The following is a 22,221-nucleotide window of genomic DNA, read 5'->3' as shown; positions in this document are numbered from 1 at the left end:
CGTCTATGGGGTCGCAGAGTCAGACATGACTGAAGCAACTTAGCAGCAGCAGTAGAAGCAGAATAAGAGGGACAGTGCAGAGACTATATAATATTGGAATGAGCATTATTTACTTGAAGGATGCTGAAAAAATAATGTACTTAAGCCAAAGACACTTACTGGGAAGTAGCAGAAGATGAATTTAGATACTCCATCTCAGCATCACAAAGATGATCATCACCTATTCTCATGACTTCACTGGATTATGTTTAGACTGGTGTTGTAAGTGTAGGGAGAGTTTGAGAAACTTGTTAATGAATCCAGACTCCCACATACAAAATGAGATTTCTGAACGTGTGTGGTTGGTATCCTGTTCCGTTCTTTGTCTACGCAAATAGCAACAGATGGTTGGAGGGGGCTGGGAGGAGTGGGGTAATCTCGGAGGCAAGTTTAAATTGTCCCAGCTTCTCTTTTGCTGGATCTGCTCTGGATGAACCTCAGGGGAGAAGGAATATTGTACAAGAATCCAGTTTGGCTTTTACGTTGCCGAAAGGCTGGTGACTCAGTCAGTAAAGAATCAACCTGCAATGCAGGAGATCTGGGTTCGATACCTGGTTGGTAAGATTCCCTGGAGAAGGAAATGGCAATCCACTCCAGTGTTCTTGCCTGAAAAATCTCAAAGACAGAGGAATCTGGCGGGCTACAGTCCATGAGGTCACAAAGAGTCAGACATGACTGAATGACTAAACTACTGCCACCATCCAGTCCTCTTCCTTGCCCCATACATGGATCTAGGGAATGCAGAAAAATCTCTTTTATCACCAATACCAACTGTGTTAAGGCAAGTGGCTTAGGTTTTCGATGCCTTGATTTCCAGGTATTGGGAAAAGTGGTAGAATATCATAGAACTTTAAGGCATAAATTGACTTAATATGTTAAAGTGCTTTACTTTAGTTCCTGAGATATCACTCTATAAGGTTTGAAATAGAACTGATGAGGATGCTGGTGAACATTTGTGAAGATTTATCAAAAGATACAATGACCCTTTAAGGAAATGTATCTTGTGTTCAGCACCCTCCTTGTGTGTCTTCAGTCCTATCACACGGGATCCAGTATGTTAGCTGTTTCACAGGTTCATGAACAAAGGTTGGTTTGGGCTTGAGGGCCTTGGCACTTGCTGTTCCTTCTCCGTGGAATACTCATCTTCTGGAGCTTTAACGGGATGCCTTTTTCTCATTTTTCAGGTTTCAACTCAAATATCACCTCCTCAAGGAAGCATTGCCTAACCTTAGATAAGGTAGGCCCCGTCCCTCAAATTTTCTATTCGATGGGTTTCTATGTTAATTTTCCCTAGCTTTTCAGGAGCTAAAATTTATCTTATATGTCTGTTTGCTTATGAAATTACTGAGACTGATTCACAGACTAAGATATGCCTGCATATAGTAACTGCTCAACAGGTATTTGTTAAGTCCTAAGGGGTCGCGGAGAGTCGGACACGACTGAGTGACTGAACTGAACTGGTAGACTGACTGATTGGCCAGAACAGGGCATAAATGTTGAAAGCATAAATGTTAAACAACAGTATGAGTTATAGCTTTAAAAAAGAAGTTACCTTCTTCCAAAAAGAGTAAATAACCAAAGCAAATTTCATATAGAATGATAGCACTAAGCTTTAATGCAAAATTTTTCTGTCTCCTTGCTGTTCAGCCTTAAGGTGAAAGCCAAACTAAAGGAGTGTGCTGGTTACTGTAACCAGATTCCTTCACTTTAAGTCAAAAGTTGAAAAAGCTTCTGGGCCCTTTAGATGCCCATGTCTATCCCCAGCCTGTTGAAATAAACTTGTCAAAAGCTTAGCCTCTGCTACCTACTCCTTTGCCTCCCTTCTGGGGCCTGAAATGAAGGGAATTCAACAAACTACAGTAATGGTTGATTTTCTAAAATTTAGACCACTGACCTGCACATGTGGGATGCTTAATAAGTTCTACTGGTCTTATTAGTTGCATAAAGGCCAAATAGTAACTAAAGACTTGGATGTTTTCTACAAATATTTAACTTGTGGTCTTAAGATTGAGGCATCAATCTTTCAACCTTCAGAAAACCAAAGTCCAGCTAAGCAACTGCTCAGGAATATAAAAGGTTGCTTCATATGCCTAGCTGTTTCTACATTAAAGATTGTTCTAAAATCTAAATGGTTCTTCCTAGTTAAATACAATATTCTTTAATATTTATGTACTGTTATTTTAATTTTAAATTTCTATTTTTATAGGCAGAGGACAATTGAGCAGAAAAATGTTATACCCTCTCTCTCTCTTTCTAGCTATTCATGCTGTGAAGCAACCTGTTTTACTGTTTAAACCTGTGTTTGTTCTGTTTCAATTGTGCAGAGGAAACAGTTCTGGCACCTTGAAAAATCAAAGATCTATCACTCAACGGGAGAGCACAGCAACCTACAAAAGGGAATTATGAGGACTAGAGAAAAGATACAGAGTTTCTAAAACCTCACTGGGCTTATGCATCACCTGGGGATCCTGTTAAAATGGAGATTCTGATTCAAGTCTATCATATGGAGAGTCGGAGAGTCTGCATTTCTAACAAGCTTTAGGTGATGCTTGTGCTGCTGGTCCTTAGTGTTTAAGGATAATGTCTGTTTGGGTCGTGTGGCTTGAGAAACAAAAATCACTTTAGAGCATTTAGTACCTACAGTTAGAGTAACATTGTTTAGTCGTTAAGTTGTGTCCGACTCTTTTGTGACCCCATGAACTGTAGCCCACCATCTCCTCTGTCCATGGGATTTCCTAAGCAAGAATACTTGGAGTGAGTTGTCATTTCCTTCTCCAGGAGATCTTCCCAATCCAGGGATCGAATCCACATCTCCTTCATTGGTAGGTGGATTCTTTCCCACTGAGCCACCAGGGAATCCCATAGTAACATTAAGCAAGTACTATTTTAATTAACCTGCAAAAACAACCACAAATATTTCCCTATCCATGCAGAGATGCAGCTTCTTCCTCCCATTCTTGAGTTAGGATGACCATGTCACTAGCTTTGGCCAAGAGACCACAGCAATTGGCTGGAAGCTGAGACCTGAAAAGTACGTGTGCTCTGGGACTTGCACTCTCTTGCTGCTCTGAGAACCATTCAATCACCACACCACTGTGCCCAAGCTAGCCTGCTGGAGGATGAAAGGCCACATGGAAGGGAAGTGAGATGCCCCAGCCAACAGCTGGCCAATCACCCCTCCTTGAGGAAAGCCTTCCTAATTCATCTGATTTCCAGCCAATTCTCCAGTTAACCACAGACATCTGAGTGAGCATAGGCTGCTTTACACAGATCTCCAGACATAACACACAGGACCATAACCTAAATGACTATTGTTTTAACCACCAAGGTTTTGGTTTGTTTGTTTGCTTTGTTCTGCTTTTTTTTTTTTTCCTGCAGCCTCTAAAATATGCACTGCGGCGCAGAAGCAGCTAGCAGTGGTTGGGCGGTGCAGGAGAAGTGAGCAGCAGAGAGGAGATATCCCACGTCCAAGGTCAGGAGCAGCGGCTATGCTGGAGCAGCCGTGAAGAGGTGAAGAGATACCCCACGTCCAAGGTAAGAGAAACCCAAGGAAGACGGTAGCCGCTGAGAGAGGGCATCAGAGGGCAGACAGACTGAAGCCACAATCACAGAAAACTAACCAATCTGATCACATGGACCACAGCCTTGTCTAACTCAATGAAACGAGGCCATGCCATGTGGGGCCACCCAAGACAGATGGGTCATAGTGGAGAGGTCTGACAGAACGTGGTCCACTGGAGAAGAGAATGGCAAACCACTTCAGTATTCTTGCCTTGAGAACCCCATGAACAATATGAAAAGGCCAAAAAATAGGACGCTGAAAGCTGAACTCTCCATATAGGTAGGTGTCCAATATGCTACTGGAGATCAGTGGAGAAATAACTCCAGAAGAATGAAGGGATGGAGCCAAAGCAAAAACAACACCCAGCTGTGGATGTGACTGGTGATAGAAGCAAGGTCCAATGCTGTAAAGAGCGATATTGCATAGGGCCCTAGAATGTTAGGTCCATGAATCAAGGCAAATTGGAAGTGGTCAAACAGGAGATGGCAAGACTGAACGTTGACATTCTAGGAATTGGTGAACTAAAATAAACTGGAATAGGTGAATTTAGCTAAGATGACCATTATATCTACTACTGTGGGCAGGAATCCCTTGGAAGAAGTGGAGTAGCCATCATAGTCAACAAAAGAGTCTGAAATGCAGTACTTGGATGCAATCTCAAAAATGACAGAATGATCTCTCTTCGATCCAAGCAAACCATTCAATATCACGGTAGTCCAAGTCTATGTCCTGACTAGTAATGCTGAAGAAGCTGAAGTTGAACAGTTCTATGAAGACCTACAAGACTTTTTAGAACTAACACCCCAAAAAGGTGTCCTTTTCATTATAGGGGACTGGAATGCAAAAGTAGGAAGTCAAGAAACACCTGGAGTAACAGGCAAATTTGGCCTTGGAGAACAGAATGAAGTAGGGCAAAGGCTAATAAAGTATTTCCAAGAGAACACAGTGGTCATAGCAAACACCCTCTTCCAACAACACAAGAGAAGACTGTACACATGGACATCACCAGATGGCCAACACCGAAATCAGATTGATTATATTCTTTGCAGCCAAAGATCGAGAAGCTCTATACAGTCAGCAAAAAAAAGACCGGGAGCAGACCATGAGCTCCTTATTGCCAAATTCAGACTTAAATTGAAGAAAGTGGGGAAAACCACTAGACCATTCAGATATGACCTAAATCAAAATCCCTTATGATTATACAGTGTAAGTGAGAAATAGATTTAAGGGACTAGATCTGATAGACTACCTGAAGAACTATGGACAGAGGTTCGTGACATTGTACAGGAGACAGGGATCAAGACCATCCTCAAGAAGAAGAAATGCAAAAAAGGAAAATGGCTGTCTGAGGAGGCCTTATAAATAGCTGTGAAAAGAAGAGAAGTGAAAAGCAAAGGAGAAAAGGAAAGATATACCTATTTGAATGCAGATTTCCAAAGAATAGCAAGGAGAGATAAGAAATCGTTCCTCAGCAATCAGTGCAAAGAAATAGAGGAAAACAATAGAATGGAAAAGAATAGATTCTCTTCAAGAAAATTAGAGATACCAAGGGAACAAAGATGGGCTCAATAAAGGACAGAAATGGTAGGGACCTAACAGAAGCAGAAGATAGTAAGAAGAGGTGGCAAGAATACACAGAACTGTACAAAAAAGATCTTCATGACTCAGATAATCACGATGGTGTGATCACTCCCCTAGAGCCAGACATCTTGGAATGTGATGTGGGCCTTAGGAAGTGGGCCTTAGGAAGCATCGCTATGAACAAAGCTAGTGGAGGTGATGGAATTCCAGTTGAGCTATTTCAGATCCTAAAAGACGATGCTGTGAAAGTGCTGCACTCAATATGTCAGTAAATTTGGGAAACTCAGCAGTGGCCACAGGACTGGAAAAGGTCAGTTTTCATTCCAATCCCAAAGAAAGGCAATGACAAAGAATGCTCAAACTACCACACAATTGCACTCATCTTCCATGCTAGTAAAATCATGCTCAAAATTCTCCAAGCCAGGCTTCAGCAATACGTGAACTGTGAACTTCCAGATGTTTAAGCTGGTTTTAGAAAAGGCAGAAGAACCAGAGATCAAATTGCCGACATCCGCTGGATTATCGAAAAAGCAAGAGAGTTCCAGGAAAACATCTATTTCTGCTTTATTGACTATGCCAGAGCCTTTGATGGTGTGGATCACAAGCAACTGTGGAAAATTCTGAAAGAGATGGGAATACCAGACCACCTGACCTGCCTCTTGAGAAACCTGTATGCAGGTCAGGAAGCAACAGTCAGAACTGGACATGGAACAACAGACTGGTTCCAAATAGGAAAAGGAGTACGTCAAGGCTGTATATTGTCACTGTACAGTACATCATGAGAAACGCTGGGTTGGATGAAGCCCAAGCTGGAATCATGGTTGCTGGGAGAAATATCAATAACCTCAGATATGCACCCTTATGGCAGAAAGTGAAGAAGAACTAAAGAACCTCTTGAAGGAAGTGAAAGAGGAGAGTGAAAAAGCTGGCTTAAACTCAACATTAAGAAAACTAAGATCATGGCATCCGGTCCCATCACTTCATGGCAAATAGATGGGGAAACAGTGTCAGACTTTATTTGTTGGGGCTCCAAAATCACTGCAGATGCTGATTGCAGCCATGAAATTAAAAGACGCTTACTCCTTGGAAGGAAAGTTATGACCAACCTAGACAGCATATCAAAAAGCAGACATTACTTTGCCAACAAAGGACCATCTAGTCAAGGCTATGGTTTTTCCAGTGTGTGGAGATGAGAGTTGGACTATAAGGAAAGCTGAGCACAGAATTGATGCTTTTGAAATGTGGTGTTGGAGAACACTCTTGAGAGTCCCTTGGACTGCAAGGAGATCCAACCAGTCCATCCAAAATGAGATTAGTCCTGGGTGTTCATTGGAAGGTCTGATGTTGAAGCTGAAACTCCAATACTTTGGCCACCTGATGAGAGGAGCTGATTCATTTGAAAATACCCTGATGCTGGGAAAGATCGAGCGCAGGAGGAGAAGGGGACTACAGAGGATGTGATGGCTGGATGGCATCACCGACTCAATGGACCTGAGTTTGGTTAGGCTCCGGGAGTTGGTGATGGACAGGGAGGCCTGGCATGCTGCAGTTCATGAGGTCACAAAGAGCTGGACACGACTGAGTGACTGAATTGAACTGAACTGATTTAAGGAGCGATAAGAATTTACTTTGGAGGTGCAGACAGCATTCCTGCTTATAACTCTTTTTCTTTCTTTTTGTGTGTGTTTTAACCTGAAATAATTTTCTTGATATTTGAATTTCTTTAAGTGGGACATTTGCTTTAAACCACAAGATATCGCCATCTGGATTATCAGAATACAAAATCCCTTCTCTCCCCGCCCCCCACCCTATAACTCTTTTTCCTTCCAGTCTTCCTTCTTTTATAATTTTGTTCTCATATAATAGAAATGAATATAAGTAGTTACTACAATAAAATTGGAATTATTTCTATTATTATATTTTTATTTGTATCTTTATTTTAATTATATCTATTATTTATATCTTTTATTTTACTATGTTGAATCCTTCTGTTTGGAAACTAGTTACTTGCTCAGGTCATGCAGCTTATAAATGGCAGAATATTTCTCAGCCTAGAGTCAAAAATTTTAAAAGTTCCTTATAGTAAGCTATTCAGTGTCTCAGATTCCTCTGCTAAAACACAAATACAGAATTACATTCTGAAGGTCTTGATCTCTAGCCATCACCTTATTTCATGTTTGAGAAGGTAATGCAAGGTCCATTTACAGAGAAATGATCTTAGGCTGATATCAGTTGCCAATGGCAAACCCTCTTCAGTGAAGGACTCAAAGTCAGCCAGTCCTTGACCCAGAGTCCGTAGACAGACAGCACTGGTTTTGTACTTCTTTGGTGACTCAGATGGCAAAGAATCTGCCTGCAATTCAGGAGACCCGGGTTCGATCCCTGGATTGGGAAGATCCCATGGAGATGGGAATGGCAACCCTCTCCAGCATTCTTGTCTGCAGAATTTCACCGAGAGAGGAACCTGGTGGTCTGTAGCACATGGGGTGGCAAAGAGTTGAACATGATGGAGCAAGTAACGTGATGTCACACTAAAAATGTCACTTTGCAGCTTTATGCATTGTTGGGTAGACTCTCCGAATATTGGTGGTCCTTGACCATTTGGGCTCTTCTCAAAACCTGCCAATCTCCTCCACACTTTTTCTTGTTCACAGCCAAGTGAGTTACTTATTACTCACAGCCTCAGGGCCATGCCTACTGTTAGAAGTCATTCAGTGTGGACTTGGGCAGTGTCCCTTACTTTGTTCCTCCTATTGAAGTGCTCTCCACCTCTTCTGCTCCCTCCTATTCTTCCCTATTGAGAATCATCACTTTAAAAGAAGCTTTCCAAACTAGTATTGCATAAGCTGAGTAAGGTCTACAATATCACCTGCTTATAGAATGGAATTTTTAAAAATTAGAATTTGAAAGCCTTTAATCAAACCATGCACTTGCAGATAGCACAGGCCATATACTCCGCATCCACATTACCTCACCAGTCTGCAAAGACTTCTGATTGTGCATTATGCGTGTGTAGCCACTCAGTCGTGTCTGACTTTGCAACGCTTTGCATTATAGCCTGCCAGGTTCCTCTGTCCATGGGATTTTTCAGGCAAGAGTACTGGAGTGGGATGCCATTTTCCTCCTCCAGGGGATCTTCCAGACCCAGGGATCGAATCTGTATCTTCTGTGTCTCTTGAATTGCAGGTGAATTCTTTACTCCCTGAGCCATAGAGGAAGGCGATTGTGCATCAGCTGCAACCTAGTCTTTCTCACTGAGGATATGCATCTACTGTCACCACGGTAACTATCCTTATGTCCAGATGTAACCTCTGTTCACATCTTTAATTGATTACTCTTATTTACCTATTTACTTATTGAGCCATGCCTTGCAGCTTGCTGGATCTTAGTTCCCCAACCAGGGATTGAACCCAAGCCCTGGACAGTGAGAGTTCAGAGTCCTAATTACTGGACCACCAGGGAATTCCCCTTAACTACTTACTCTTAGCTCTAAACATTGGCGTTTTCTCTCACATCTTACTCTTCCTTACCTTCCATCTATCCTTAATCAATCCATTTATTTGAAGTCATCTTTAATTGTTTCTTGGAGAAATCACCATGGAAAGGATTGTGGATTCCACGACAAAACCATGTTTGTGCTTCTCCTGTCCTGTTCATCTCTCATGTAATATAGTCAGTCTTACCTGATATCTCAGTGGGGCAGTTATGGGAGCCTCCCAACTCCTCTCCCTGCTTTCAGTGTCCTTTTTCCTGCTCTTCATGTTCAAGACAATCATCAGGATTTTATTCCTTGGACCCACATTTTAGAAATCATAATCCTGATGGAAAGTCTTCTCAGTCTGGCTCTAACACTCCAGTTTCATCTCTCCCCACTTCCCTCCCTTTGATCCTGTGCTCCAGACACTGCAAACATATCAGAAGCACCTATAGCATTTTCACAGACTTTGCCTAGTGGCTGGAGTAGCTTTCCTTCCCTCTGGTCAACCCTCCTCCTTTTCTCCCAGCTCCTCTGTCCTTGCTCAATTAGCTACAGAAATCTCTCCAACCACAGTTCTGTTTACATCTCTGCCATAGCATGAATCACATTGCTTTGTTACCATCACCTCCACTCCAGATTCAAGAATACCCAAGGCAGGGACCACGTTTTATCTAACTTTATCTCAACAGCTAAACCTCCATTTGACTTAAACTAACAAAAACAAATAAGAACAGCAGCAGTCATTGATACTAAATTATTAAAAACACATTCTCAAGTTGCCTGTGAAAGATTAAGAAGTGGTTCCAGAGAATGGGATATGGCTGAATAAAGACATAAATGCATTCAACTGGCTAATTTACCACAGAAGGCTCACTGCTCATGGCTGATGAGGGATTTCCTGCACAAACTAGATGTATGAAATGCAGCCACATATAAATGGCATTAATCTGTATGACTTCCAAAGCTTGGACCTTCCTGGGTTAACAATGTGTGCCTATATGTCAATGTAATATAAAGGTTTTTTATATTTAACTCAGATTTCCCAGGCTATTGATTAAGCAAGAATTCAAGCCAGTTAATAAACACACTTCAGCAAGAATCTCTAAAAAGCCAGGACTGTGTCAGATTGCACTAAGAGGAAAAGGGGGCACATTTATCAGTGCAATGTGGAAAGTCCTATGCTCTTTATACATGGCTTCTTCTAACTGATAGTCTTCCACACCTACAGGGGTAGATATGAGAGGGTTCTAAAAGCTGCAAGGACAAAATTAGCAACATCTGGAAAATTCTATGAAACAAGATAATTAAATGTTAAGATGTATCACAGACGGAATTTACTACTGAATTAAATTGGTTCCATTATTTGTGGTGAGGAGAGGAGGTGAGACTTGTTAATATCAAGCAGAAGAACTGTAGTTGTCCAGTTATCCCCATAAATCCTTGGGGCCTGAGAGAAAAGAGAATTTTACACCAGCATCTTGTTACAGCATTTGAAATCCAAACTTTTAGAATCACTTTTTGGTATCGTGAGTGCCAAGTTAATGTCAAATACACCTATCAGTTTACAATTAAATGTTTCCGAATCTGTTCTGGCACATTGGTTTGATGTTATGTGCTGTGCTTAGTTGCTCAGTCGTGTCTGGCTCTTTGTGACCCCATGGACTGTAGCCTGCCAGGCTGCTCTGTCCATGGGGATTCTCCAGGCAAGAATACTGGAGTGGGTTGCCATGCCCTCCTCCGGGGCATCTTCTCAACCCAGGGATCGAACCCAGTTCTCTCATATTGCAGGCAGATTCTTTATCATCTGAACCACCAGGGAAGCCCAAGAATACTAGAGAGGGTAGCTTATCCTTTCTCCAGGGGATCTTCCCAACCCAGGAATTGAATCGGGGCCCTCCTGCATTGCAGGCGGATTCTTCATCAGCTGAGCTACCAGGGAAGCCCAGGTTTGATGTTATAGGATGTCCCAAATAAGAGGGTGAAGCCATGAAAAACAAGACTTTACATGATTGAGATGTTTGTGAATCATAAACAACAGTGTAGAGTCTAGTTCATTTCACAAATGTATTTAAACACTCTAACTTCCACAGAGCATTGTAAGTAACAATGCATTAAACTATTTTCAGACATGAACACTTCTGTGGAAATAATCTGACTGGCTAGTCACTTAATAGGATGTGGGAATGAAACTCTCGGAAGCTCCCAGAAGGAACACTGAAGACCCCAAAACCCAAGGCTCCCTCTGCCTCTGCATAAAGGAGGAAGGAAATGGGAATAGGAAGAAAGGATGGTTCCAAGTAACCAAGAACAGATTCCAATAGGGATCTCAGTGGGCACCCCAGCCAGATGAAGGAAAGGGAAACAAGGAGGCTTCTATTTGTGGTGGAGTGTTTGTGTGTGTGTGTGTGTGTGTGTGTGTGTGTGTGTGTAGTATATCAAGGAAAAGAATAAAGCAGCAAAAGGGATATTGAGATTGAAATATGTACAACCTTTCAGGAGGACAATCTGGCCTTAGGTATTGAAAGTTTTTCTTTAAAGTCCCTACCCTCTGAACCCAATTCTGAGGGCTTTACTCTTATGACTTAATAACCCCTGGCAGGCCCCACCTCCATATAACACCACACTGGGGATTAGGTTTCAATACAAGAATTTGGGGGAATATAAACCATCAGTCTATTGTAGTGCATGTATGAGGATGTTCATCCCAGTCAATTTATAATGGCTAAAAATCAGATGCAACCTAACTGGTAAAAAAGAAGAGATGGATACATTTATTAGGTTGGTTTGCAGTTATCAAAGATGATCCTATCAATTTGTATTCTGGCTATGGGAAAATGTCAACAATGAAAAAATCAGTTACAAAATAGTATGTATTGGCATAATGTTATTATATTTTTAGAAAATATAAATACATATAAAGTAGACCAATTCTAGAAGAATGTGTCCTCAACACTTAACAGTTTATCTGCAGGTAGTTAAATTTTAGGTGATAATCTTCATTTTAAATTTTATTTTTTTCTAGTCTTTTTTCCCTTTCTTCATTTTTCTATAATAAAAAAGTCAAACTTAAACATCCATGAGAAATACATACAGACTGACAGTGATAAGAAAACTGAGGTGTAATATAAGCCAGGGGATGCATAAAACACGTACAAGGGCTCTATACTTAATGCCACAGGTATGTGTGTGTGTGCTCAGTCTTATCTGACTCCTTGCAATCCCATGAACTTAGCCCACCAGTCTCCTCTGTCCATGGAATTTTGCAAGCAAGAAGATTGGAGTAGGTTGCCATTTCCTACTCCAAAGGATCTTCCCAACCCAGGGATCAAACCTATATCTCTTGCATTGGCAGGCAAATTCTTTACCACTGTGCTATCTGGGAAGCAACCAACCTTTATTAAGAGCCGTACTAAGTGCTAAGTACTGAGACAGACACAGATTTTGAATGCTGTGTTTGGAATTTAATAGGACAGAGAACAAGATTCAAAAGAAGTAAGGTTTTTATCTGAATTCTACCACCAATCTTGGGCAATCGCTTATTTCTGACTCTTCAATTCCTCAATTATCATCAATGATATCTGGGTTACTTTTTCAGGTTAGAATGTGAATACTTCTAATAGAATGCTCTAATAGAATGCTTTTCAAAATTTAATTTTAACCTGGAGTTAATGATAAAATGCAGATTTGATTCAACAGATCTAGAAAGAAACCTAAGCTTCTGCCTTTCTAACATGCTGTAAGGCTGCTAGTCCTAGGCTTACACTTTTGAGTTGCAAAACTCTAATGTACATGATCTCATTGAATTTTCCCCAAGAATCCTTTAAGATAGCCATCCTTGGTCCTATTTCAGTGATAATGGAGTGACCTGTGTAGGATCATACTCAGAGAGAATGGGAAAGCAGAAGTCTTTTTATTCCTAAGCTCCAAGATGTTTAATGTCGCATTCAGTTCTAAACTACTATAATTAGAAATGACTGCCACACTCATATAATAAGTGAACAGCACCAGCAGCAGAATTGATAAAGGTAAGCTGTTAACAGAGTTCAGAAGAATGAAAGATCACTTTACATGGGAATCAATAAAGAAGACATAGAGGAAATTTAACATCAACTTTGAAGGATGGCGAAGATGAAGGTAAGCAAAGATGGAGAGAGTATATACAGCAGTTAGGTGTAATATGGAATGATCAGAGCATATGGCAATGCAGAGGGAGCTTTCAGAGCGGGGCCTGGGATAGCAGAACAGGCCTCAGGAACTAACCCACATATTTATTACAAGAGTCAAAGATAACTCGAAGGTGTTCAGTCTTCGCGACTAGAAAGTGAAAGTGATGTCACTCAGTCGTGTCCAATTCTTTGCGACCCTATAGACTGTAGCCTACCAGGCTCCTCCGTCCATGGAATTTTCCAGGCAAAAGTACTGGAGTGGGTTGCCATATCCTTCAAAACGAGAAGGATACAGCAAACTAAAATGTCAGCATAGCATTGGAAGCCCTTTTTTAAAAAATATAATTCATTTAATGGCAACTGGTAATCATCAAATTAGCAATGGTCACCTTCAAAAGTTATTACGCAAGCTATGCTGTCATTTCTCAAGGCTGACCACATACCTGAAGTCACAGACATTTCCCACCTAAGATGCATCATTTAAATCAGATTTAATTTATCACCAATATTTGTAAAACCACACCAAGCTAAAGAACTAGTTCTGGGGACCAACACATGGTCTTAATACAAGGAAGGTTTGGAAGCCCTTTACCAACTTCCTTCCTCTCCCAACACTTCCTCTGTCTCTGTCCCTCTTCTTCCCTCTGAGAATTAGGGAATTAATCCACTCATCACAATGTAAGGCTTTCAGTGCCCTATTGTAGGTATGCTTTCACGATGCCACCCTTCAGGTCCGTGAGCCTGAGTCTTGAGTCTTTACTCCATAAACTTTACTTTTTCAGTGAAGCGTTGGCCCCATCTTACCTGTCAGCTCTTCTCATTTATGTGTTCTAGGGACATCTACTCTCAAGCACTGGGCAATAAATAAATATTATCAGCAAAGTCCCTCAGTGTCTGCTACTCTCTCTCACCTAAATTTCCAGGAGGAAAGCACTGAGTCATTGCATTTCCTTAGTTTACTCCCATGATTTAACATCTTGCATTGAGCATAGTAAGTACTGCTTTAGTGCTATCCATATTACTACCTTGTTCTAAGAGGAGGATAAAGTTTGATAAAAAAAAAAAAAAATGACCTTCTTTTTCTAAAAAATATGCTCCTTTAAGTAGATCTCCTGAGAGAAGCCTTAAGTCCTTACCTTTGGCTCCACATACACTTTCCAAAGCATGTTGTAAAAGGCCAGTTGTATGCAGCCTGCCGATAGGAACAACAGAGTTAATTTTCTCCTTTTGAAATTGTGACTCCCACCCTCCTTCCCTACCTTTGAATGTTTCCTTTTAAAGAAAAGCCATGGCTCACTGCTACTGAAAATTAAAGATAATCACATAAAGATCAAGGTCCAGGCTAGTGCAAGCACTGAGAGAACATTAGAATCACGACTTGAATTTCTCTTGTCCTGAGCACTGCCAAGGACTCCTAATGGAAGGCCAGTCTTCAGAATGCATGCTTATATCAAACTTTTATCACTTGTACCTCTTGGTTCACAAATTGTTTTGACTCAAACAAACTGGAGGTGGCCTTCAGTTGAGATGAAATGGGAGAGGTACAACATATTCATAGACACAACATATTCAGTCCTGAATATTCATTGGAAGGACTGATGCTGAAGCTGAAACTCCAATACCTTGGCCACCCTATGCAAAGAACTGACTCACTGGAAAAGACCCTGATGCTGGGGAAGATTGAAGACTGGAGAAGGGGGTGTTTTGAGATGGCTGGATGGCATCACTAATGTGATGAACATGAGTTTGAATAGGCTCCAGGAGTTGGTGATAGATAGGGAAGCCCAGCGTGCTGCAGTCCATGGGGTCTCAAAGAGTCGGACACAACTGAGCAACTGAACTGAACTGATATATATATATATACACATATAAATTAAACTGTATGTGACTAACCCCCCACCCCATCACAACATCAGTTCAGTTCAGTCGCTCAGTCATGTCTGACTCTTTGCGACCCCATGAATCACAGCACACCAGGCCTCCCTGTCCATCACCAAGTCCCAGAGTTCACTCAAACTCATGTCCATTGAGTCGGTGATGCTATCCAGCCATCTCATTCTCTGTCGTCCCCTTCTCCTCTTGCCCCCAAATTTTTGGGGGCTCCAAAATCACTGCGGATGCTGATTGTAGCCAGGAAATTAAAAGATGCTTACTCCTTGGAAGGAAAGTTATGACCAACCTAGATAGCATATTAAAAAGCAGAGAAATTACTTTGCCAACCAAGGTCCATCTAGTCAAGGCTATGGTTTTTCCCGTGGTCATGTATGTATGTGAGAGTTGGACTATAAAGAAAACTGAGCACCGAAGAATTGATGCTTTTGAACTGTGGTGTTGGAGAACTCTTGAGAGTCCCTTGGACTGCAAGGAGATCCAACCAGTCCATTCTAAAGGAGATCAGTCCTGGGTGTTCACTGGAAGGGCTGATGCTAAAGGTGAAACTCCAATACTTTGGCCACATCACAACATTAAGTACCAAGATAAAGCAGGAGAGTTTATTATGCAACATTTAATGTATAAGGCTTAGGAGAAGAGGAATTAATTACCTCTCCTTCCTCCAAGCTATACTTCTGGCCTCCCTGGCTGCATCAAATTCGCTCTTCCACCTCCTCTTAGTTCCAGATTGTGTTTTGGCAATCAGACTCACACTTCACCTACCTCAGAGTTTTTTCCCATTTTCAGAAGCCTCAGTTTCAAAATTCTTGTCCTTTCTTACCCCACTCCCCAATCACACGTTGGTCTGATGGCTTGAGGTGGTTTTCTTGATGCTCAACTACTATGGCCATTCAGGAAGCTATGCTTAATCTTTTCCCCTGTACAAACATGGAAGTTATCAAGGGTGTTTTAAAGGGTAAAAAGTATCTCTCATCAACATCCAAGGCTCAGGAAGACATTTACCAACAGAAAGCTGTGCTTCGCCCAGAAAAAGAGATTGGTCATGTATACACACAACTGTCACATTATAACCTAGCACATTAGATGTTCTCACAAGAGAGGGACAAAGCTATGAGAGCTCAAACAAGAGGAACAAGAGAACTTTAGGTGAACTCTTTCCTTTTCTTACTTTTTAATTGTGTTGGACCCTAAGATGCATGAAATTAAAACTGGTGAAAACCAGCCACATCAGCTTGCTGTGGTGAGTCAAAAGTTGTCGTTTCTCAACTCAACTTTGCTGAAACACTTGATTCATGTTGTTCTTATTTAACCTAATTTGCATTGATTTAATCAGGGCTGGTATGCTTTAAATACATAATAAATTGGGATTCTGCAACTCAGATGACTTAGAATAGCTAAATTTCAATAAAGCTCATTTCAATCTGTTAATGTATACGGTTCTGCCAAGGGGTTTAAAACCGTAGAAAAGATGCAAACTTGCCACATTAGAAGTGGGAAAGGTTTAAAGATACCATCCAGATGAAATGATTTGCGGGATAATAATGTGAAAAGCAATATATATATGTACATACATATATTTTAATTACAGCCGAGACACATCTTCTACGTTTTAAGTAGTGTACTTAAAAGAAAACTCACATATAAATGCAGTGAATTTAATTTTATTCTCCTTCCTTCTTGCCAACACTCAACTCTTTTCTGCCTCTCTGTACCAGCTCTACAAATCAAGTGACATCCAAAGTGGGACCTCTTCTTGCCCATTTGGCAGGCTCTATCATCACTTTGCCAAGCTGCCTACATTAGGAGAATTTTCTTCCTAGCAGCCATGGGGATTGGGTGGCTTGTACTCAACAATACTTGCTGAATGGTTGGCCAATGTTTACCCCTGCCCGCCCCAGCCTCCCAACCCTTTATAGTTTATGGCTCAATCAGCCGGGTTGCTGTCAGGAATAATTGTCTTGGCAAGAAGTGAAAACACTTGATGGTGAAACTGTTTGTCTGTTAAAGTGTTCTGCAGCACCTTGAAGGTGCCAGGACAAAACCCGCAGGTGCTCAGCACAGAGTTGAGAAACAGGCAAGAGTGACAGCGAGGAAACCATCAAGAATGGAGTGGGAAGACCACCACTTTGATGTGGGAGAGGAGGAAAAAAAAACTATCTGTGCCAGTAAGAAGCTGTGAGACCTTGAATCATCACCCAGTGAATCTTTGCCTGGGTTTTGTTATCTGCAAAATTAAGGGGGTTGATTTTCGAATGTCTCTTTTAGCTCCTAAGACAGCATGTGATGTCTAGGACATTCAGATTTGTTTTCCTTTCAATTAAATGATGCATCTCAGAGATGAATGACCAGGGCAGAGCTCAGAGGAATACAAAAATGGAATGATTCATGCCCTTGTTCGTATGACTTTTCCTGAAAAGTACCACCAGTCTTTGGTGACTGATTCCACTGGTTGGTGTCTTCAGCTTGGGTGTGAAGGCCCAGCCAAGTTACTTGTTCAAAGCAAGTTCAGTTCATTCTTATCGAATGTGAGTACAACTACAGATGATGCCCAATTATTTTCAGTACCTAACAGTCAGACATGATAGAAATTCAAAGTGAGGAGATGGGAATTCACATTTGATTCTCCCTATCACCATTCCGGGCATCTTAGTCAAGAAGGGAGGTTTATCCACTCACTTCCGGCAGGGCTTCTCTGTCATTCTTAAAAAAAAAAAAAAAAAGATGACCAACAGGTTCCTGACCATAGCAATGCAGACCCTCTCCAAACAAACTGAGACAAGACAGAGCTCATCACAAGCTGAAGGAGCCCATCCATAAACGATTGTTAATGAAAATAATCAGGCAAGGGCGTCTCTTCACACTCAGAAGGCGCAATTTAGTAACAGTGTCAAAGCTTAACTAGAGGTGTGTACAGAAGTGGGTTTAAACGACCCCTTCTCCGCTCATTCTCTGCCAAATTCCCCTGGAGTGGAACGTACTGCAGGGTTCTGTAATCACCGTGAGCAGCACGTCAGGGTCAGCCCTCCCGGTGTCAGGCAGTAAAATCTTTCTTTAATCCACCCGGGACCTCACAGACATCTATGGAGACTGGTGAAGCCCCGGGGGGATCTTGGGCAAGAAAGACTCTCTGTACACAGATATACATACGTTTCAGGCACTCTGGGTCTCCAACCTTTGGACTGGGATGGCGTCCCAAATCGGCCGAGTTTGAAAAGCATTCCCCCCACCCCACCCCCCACCCCCACCCAAGAGGGCTGGCTGACTGCAGAACTCCAGTCCCCGCAAGGAAAAAAAAAAAAATCTCAGCCAAGTCCCCACAATCATTGCCTTCCTCTAGCTTCTCTCAAGTTGCTTTCCTAAAGCAAGGGACCAAATGTTGATTTCTCTACGGATTCCTACGTACCTCTTACACGTAGACAGCTTTAAGGCGGGAGGGGGGAACATTCCTCAAAGGGAAAGGAGATGGGGAGCAGAACAGAGTATTTCAGTCTCCCACTTCGAAATATCTCAGTGGTTGATGATGCTTTCCCATACCTCCATCCCCCTCCTTTTTTTTTTTTTTTTGAAATATGGACCAAAAAGCTGAAAGTGTTTTCCTTTTCATCAAAGAACATATATTACTTTAGTGGTTCGGGAAAATGTTGGTTTTCTGCCCACCCCTTTTCAATCTGCCCATGTCTGAGGTGCTCCGGGAAGACGCACAATCGTGAGCAGCTTACGACACTCAGTGAGCAGTAGGTGCCGGTGCAAGCTCGCGCCGCACACTGCCTGGCGGAGGGAAGGAGCCGGGGCGCCGCTCCCTGCTCCCCGCGCCGCCGCCCGCACCTCCCCGCCGCCCGCAAAGGACGAGCGAGCCCGCTCTCCGCAGCCGCCCCGGGCTCGAATGGCAGGCGGTCTCCGCGGAGGAAAAGGTGGCGCCGGTCAGGGGTCCTTTCCAATGACGGACATTAACCAGACTGTCAAATCCTGGGGAGTCGCGAGCCCCGAGTTTGGAGTTTTTTTTTCCCCCCACAACGTCACAGTCCGAACTGCAGAGGGAAAGGACAGCGGCAGGAAGGCGAAACCCCGGCTCCCCGCACGTAGTTGGGAAACTTGCAGGTCCTAGAAGTCGCCTCCCCGCCTCGCCGGCCGCCCTTGCAGCCCGGAGCCGAGCAGCAAAGTGAGACATTGTGCGCCTGCCAGATCCGCCGGCCGCGGACCGGGGCTGCCTCGGAAACACAGAGGGGTCTTCTCTCGCCCTGCATATAATTAGCCTGCACACAAAGGGAGCAGCTGAATGGAGGTTGTCACTCTCTGGAAAAGGGTGGGTAAGACACTTTTTAATTAAATTCTTTCCCGAAGATTTTTTTTTTCCTCCCTTTTCTTTGCTGCAGCATCTAACATGGACCAAATCACCATCTCTTTGATCTTTTTCCGTGGCTGTGAACTTTCTATGCTGCCCAGCTTTCTGCATGCTTAGAGGTGAACGTGTGGCTTTGGGGAGTGGGGTGGGGGGAAGTCCTGCTTTATTTCAATATATTTATTTGATTGTTGCCCTTTTCTCCCCCCTCCCCCGCTTCCCCCTCCCTCGGAATAAAATATGATGTAGATTTCTGACCGAGCGCTTCCAATGGACATTCTCCAGCCTCTCTGGAAAGATTCTCGCTAATGGATTTCCTGCTGCTCGGTCTCTGTCTACACTGGCTGCTGAGGAGGCCCTCGGGGGTGGTCTTGTGTTTGCTGGGGGCCTGCTTTCAGATGCTGCCCGCCGCCCCCAGCGGGTGCCCGCAGCTGTGCCGGTGCGAGGGGCGGCTGCTGTACTGCGAGGCGCTCAACCTCACCGAGGCGCCCCACAACCTGTCCGGCCTGCTGGGCTTGTCCCTGCGCTACAACAGCCTCTCGGAGCTGCGCGCCGGCCAGTTCACGGGGTTAATGCAGCTCACGTGGCTCTATCTGGATCACAATCACATCTGCTCGGTGCAGGGGGACGCCTTTCAGAAACTGCGCCGAGTTAAGGAACTCACCCTGAGTTCCAACCAGATCACCCAGCTGGCCAACACCACCTTCCGGCCCATGCCCAACCTGCGCAGCGTGGACCTCTCGTACAACAAGCTGCAGGCGCTGGCGCCCGACCTCTTCCACGGGCTGCGGAAGCTCACCACGCTGCACATGCGGGCCAACGCCATCCAGTTCGTGCCCGTGCGCATCTTCCAGGACTGCCGCAGCCTCAAGTTTCTCGACATCGGATACAATCAGCTCAAGAGTCTGGCGCGCAACTCTTTCGCCGGCTTGTTCAAGCTCACCGAGCTGCACCTGGAGCACAACGATTTGGTCAAGGTGAACTTCGCCCACTTCCCGCGCCTCATCTCCCTGCACTCGCTCTGCCTGAGGAGGAACAAGGTGGCCATTGTGGTCAGCTCGCTGGACTGGGTGTGGAACCTGGAGAAAATGGACCTGTCGGGCAACGAGATCGAGTACATGGAGCCCCACGTGTTCGAGACCGTGCCGCACCTCCAGTCCCTGCAGCTGGACTCCAACCGCCTCACCTACGTCGAGCCCCGGATCCTCAACTCCTGGAAGTCGCTGACCAGCATCACCCTGGCCGGGAACCTCTGGGACTGTGGGCGCAACGTGTGCGCCCTGGCCTCCTGGCTCAGCAACTTCCAGGGGCGCTACGATGGCAACTTGCAGTGCGCCAGCCCCGAGTACGCGCAGGGCGAGGACGTCCTGGACGCCGTGTACGCGTTCCACCTGTGTGAGGAGGGAGCCGAGCCCACCAGCGGCCACCTGCTCTCGGCCGTCACCAACCGCAGCGACCTGGGGTCCCCTGCCGGCCCGGCCACCACACTCGCTGACGACAGGGAGGGGCAGCCCGACAGCACGCCCGAGCCTGTCACCGTGGCTCTCCCCGGCGAACACGCCGAGAATGCCGTGCAGATCCACAAGGTGGTCACCGGCACCATGGCCCTCATTTTCTCCTTCCTCATCGTGGTCCTGGTGCTGTATGTCTCCTGGAAGTGTTTCCCAGCCAGCCTCAGACAGCTCAGACAGTGCTTTGTCACGCAGCGCAGGAAGCAAAAGCAGAAACAGACCATGCATCAGATGGCTGCCATGTCTGCCCAGGAATACTACGTTGATTACAAACCCAACCACATTGAGGGAGCCCTGGTCATCATCAACGAGTATGGCTCGTGTACCTGCCACCAGCAGCCCGCGAGAGAATGCGAGGTGTGATTGCCCTAGAGACTCTCAACCCGTGCGCTACCAAATACGCCTGGACAACCGGGGCGGGCCGGCGAGTGCCAGGCTGGGGTCTGTGCTCTGATACGCTCCTTGACTGAAACTGTAAGGGGATCATTCCCAGAGACTTGACATTTTAGCTTTATTGTGTCTTAAAAAAAAAAAAATGAGATCAAACACAACAAAACCCCACCCCACAACCTTCAGGACAGTCTATCTTAAATTTCATATGAAAACTCCTTCCTCCCTTTGAAGATCTGTCCATATTCAGGAATCTGAGAGTGTAAAAAGGTACCAATCATTGATTTTTTTTTTTTGTAAACTTAAAATGTTTAAAATAAAATAGCATTTACAGTTTTTACAGACTGGTGTAACCTAAATGAATTGTTACCTGTGTTAAGAGAGAAGTAACAGTTACAATTTCCTACCTCTGTGTGTGTGTGTGTGTGTGGGTGGGTGTGTGCATGGGGGTGTGTGTAGGGGGGATCTAGTGGCCAGAGGGAAAATCCAGAAATTCAAGAGCCAAGTAGCCAGGCTCAGTTTGAGACATTAAGAAGGACAAACAGCTTATCAGGTGGATGTACCCCACATGATTAAGGACTGAAAAAAGTCAGACCCTCTATATTATGTTTGGAGGAGCGCAGTGTAATTTAGCCACTTTAAAGCAAGTGAAAGGCGAACTGAGGACTGAGCATCCTTGATCAGCCTTGAAGGCAGAGATCATTGCAAATGCTTTTTAAAGGCAGTGCCAGATAGTTTTTCCTGTGAACAGGAAACATTTTTGCACTTAATACAAAGGATCTTTCAAATCAATTCAAAACCTCACCCCCAAATGCCTCTGCTCTTCCACGCCTTTGATTCACCAGACTTAGTAGCATTTGTGCCCCTTTGCCATACTCTTCCAAGTGAAAGACCCTCAGCTCCTGCTCTCTTGTGGTTTGACTCAGGGAAATAAGGCAGAATCCAAATGCTTGGTGATGAAAGCTGTGCTTCCTGGAGCATATTGCTAAGACTGCAGCAGGCTGAGGCTCTCACGGGGACAACACACTCCTAGCTGCTGTGGGAACCGTGGGAAGCGCCTACCTCGGGCTGAATGCCTACCTGGGGTGCTGCCTGAAGCTGGAGACTTCACAGGCAGGCTCATATGGAAGTGATGGGGATGGGAAAGATGAGCTTTTGAGCCTGTCTTCCAATATTACTGAGATGGGAATAATTTGTTAACCCAGTATAGAAAAGCTGCCTCTCTTCAGATTACCCTGTTGTGTAATGCTTGCTTTCCCTGT

The 22,221-nt window shown here is 44.0% G+C and overlaps 2 protein-coding genes and 1 non-coding gene across 6 annotated transcripts in view; 1 reads left to right on the top strand and 2 right to left on the bottom strand.

The window, feature by feature from the left end:
- Positions 1-22,221, bottom strand: part of CTNNA2 (catenin alpha 2) — a 1,253,094-nt gene that overhangs the window by 420,448 nt on the left and 810,425 nt on the right. The window lies entirely within an intron of this gene.
- LOC129540125 (small nucleolar RNA SNORA72) lies at positions 13,321-13,429 on the bottom strand. The gene has a single exon (XR_008682584.2). It is a non-coding gene; the product is annotated as a small nucleolar RNA SNORA72 (small nucleolar RNA).
- On the top strand, positions 19,367-20,932 carry LRRTM1 (leucine rich repeat transmembrane neuronal 1). The gene has a single exon (XM_055400365.1). It carries the CDS (start codon positions 19,367-19,369, stop codon positions 20,930-20,932), a length of 1,566 nt encoding a protein of 521 aa, XP_055256340.1.

The sequence above is a fragment of the Moschus berezovskii genome, chromosome 11 (genome assembly GCF_049115385.1).
Source record: "Moschus berezovskii isolate FMDL1 chromosome 11, NW_MosBer_1.0, whole genome shotgun sequence".
NCBI classification, from domain to species: Eukaryota; Metazoa; Chordata; class Mammalia; order Artiodactyla; family Moschidae; genus Moschus; species Moschus berezovskii.
This window is presented reverse-complemented; position numbering and strand designations above follow the sequence as displayed.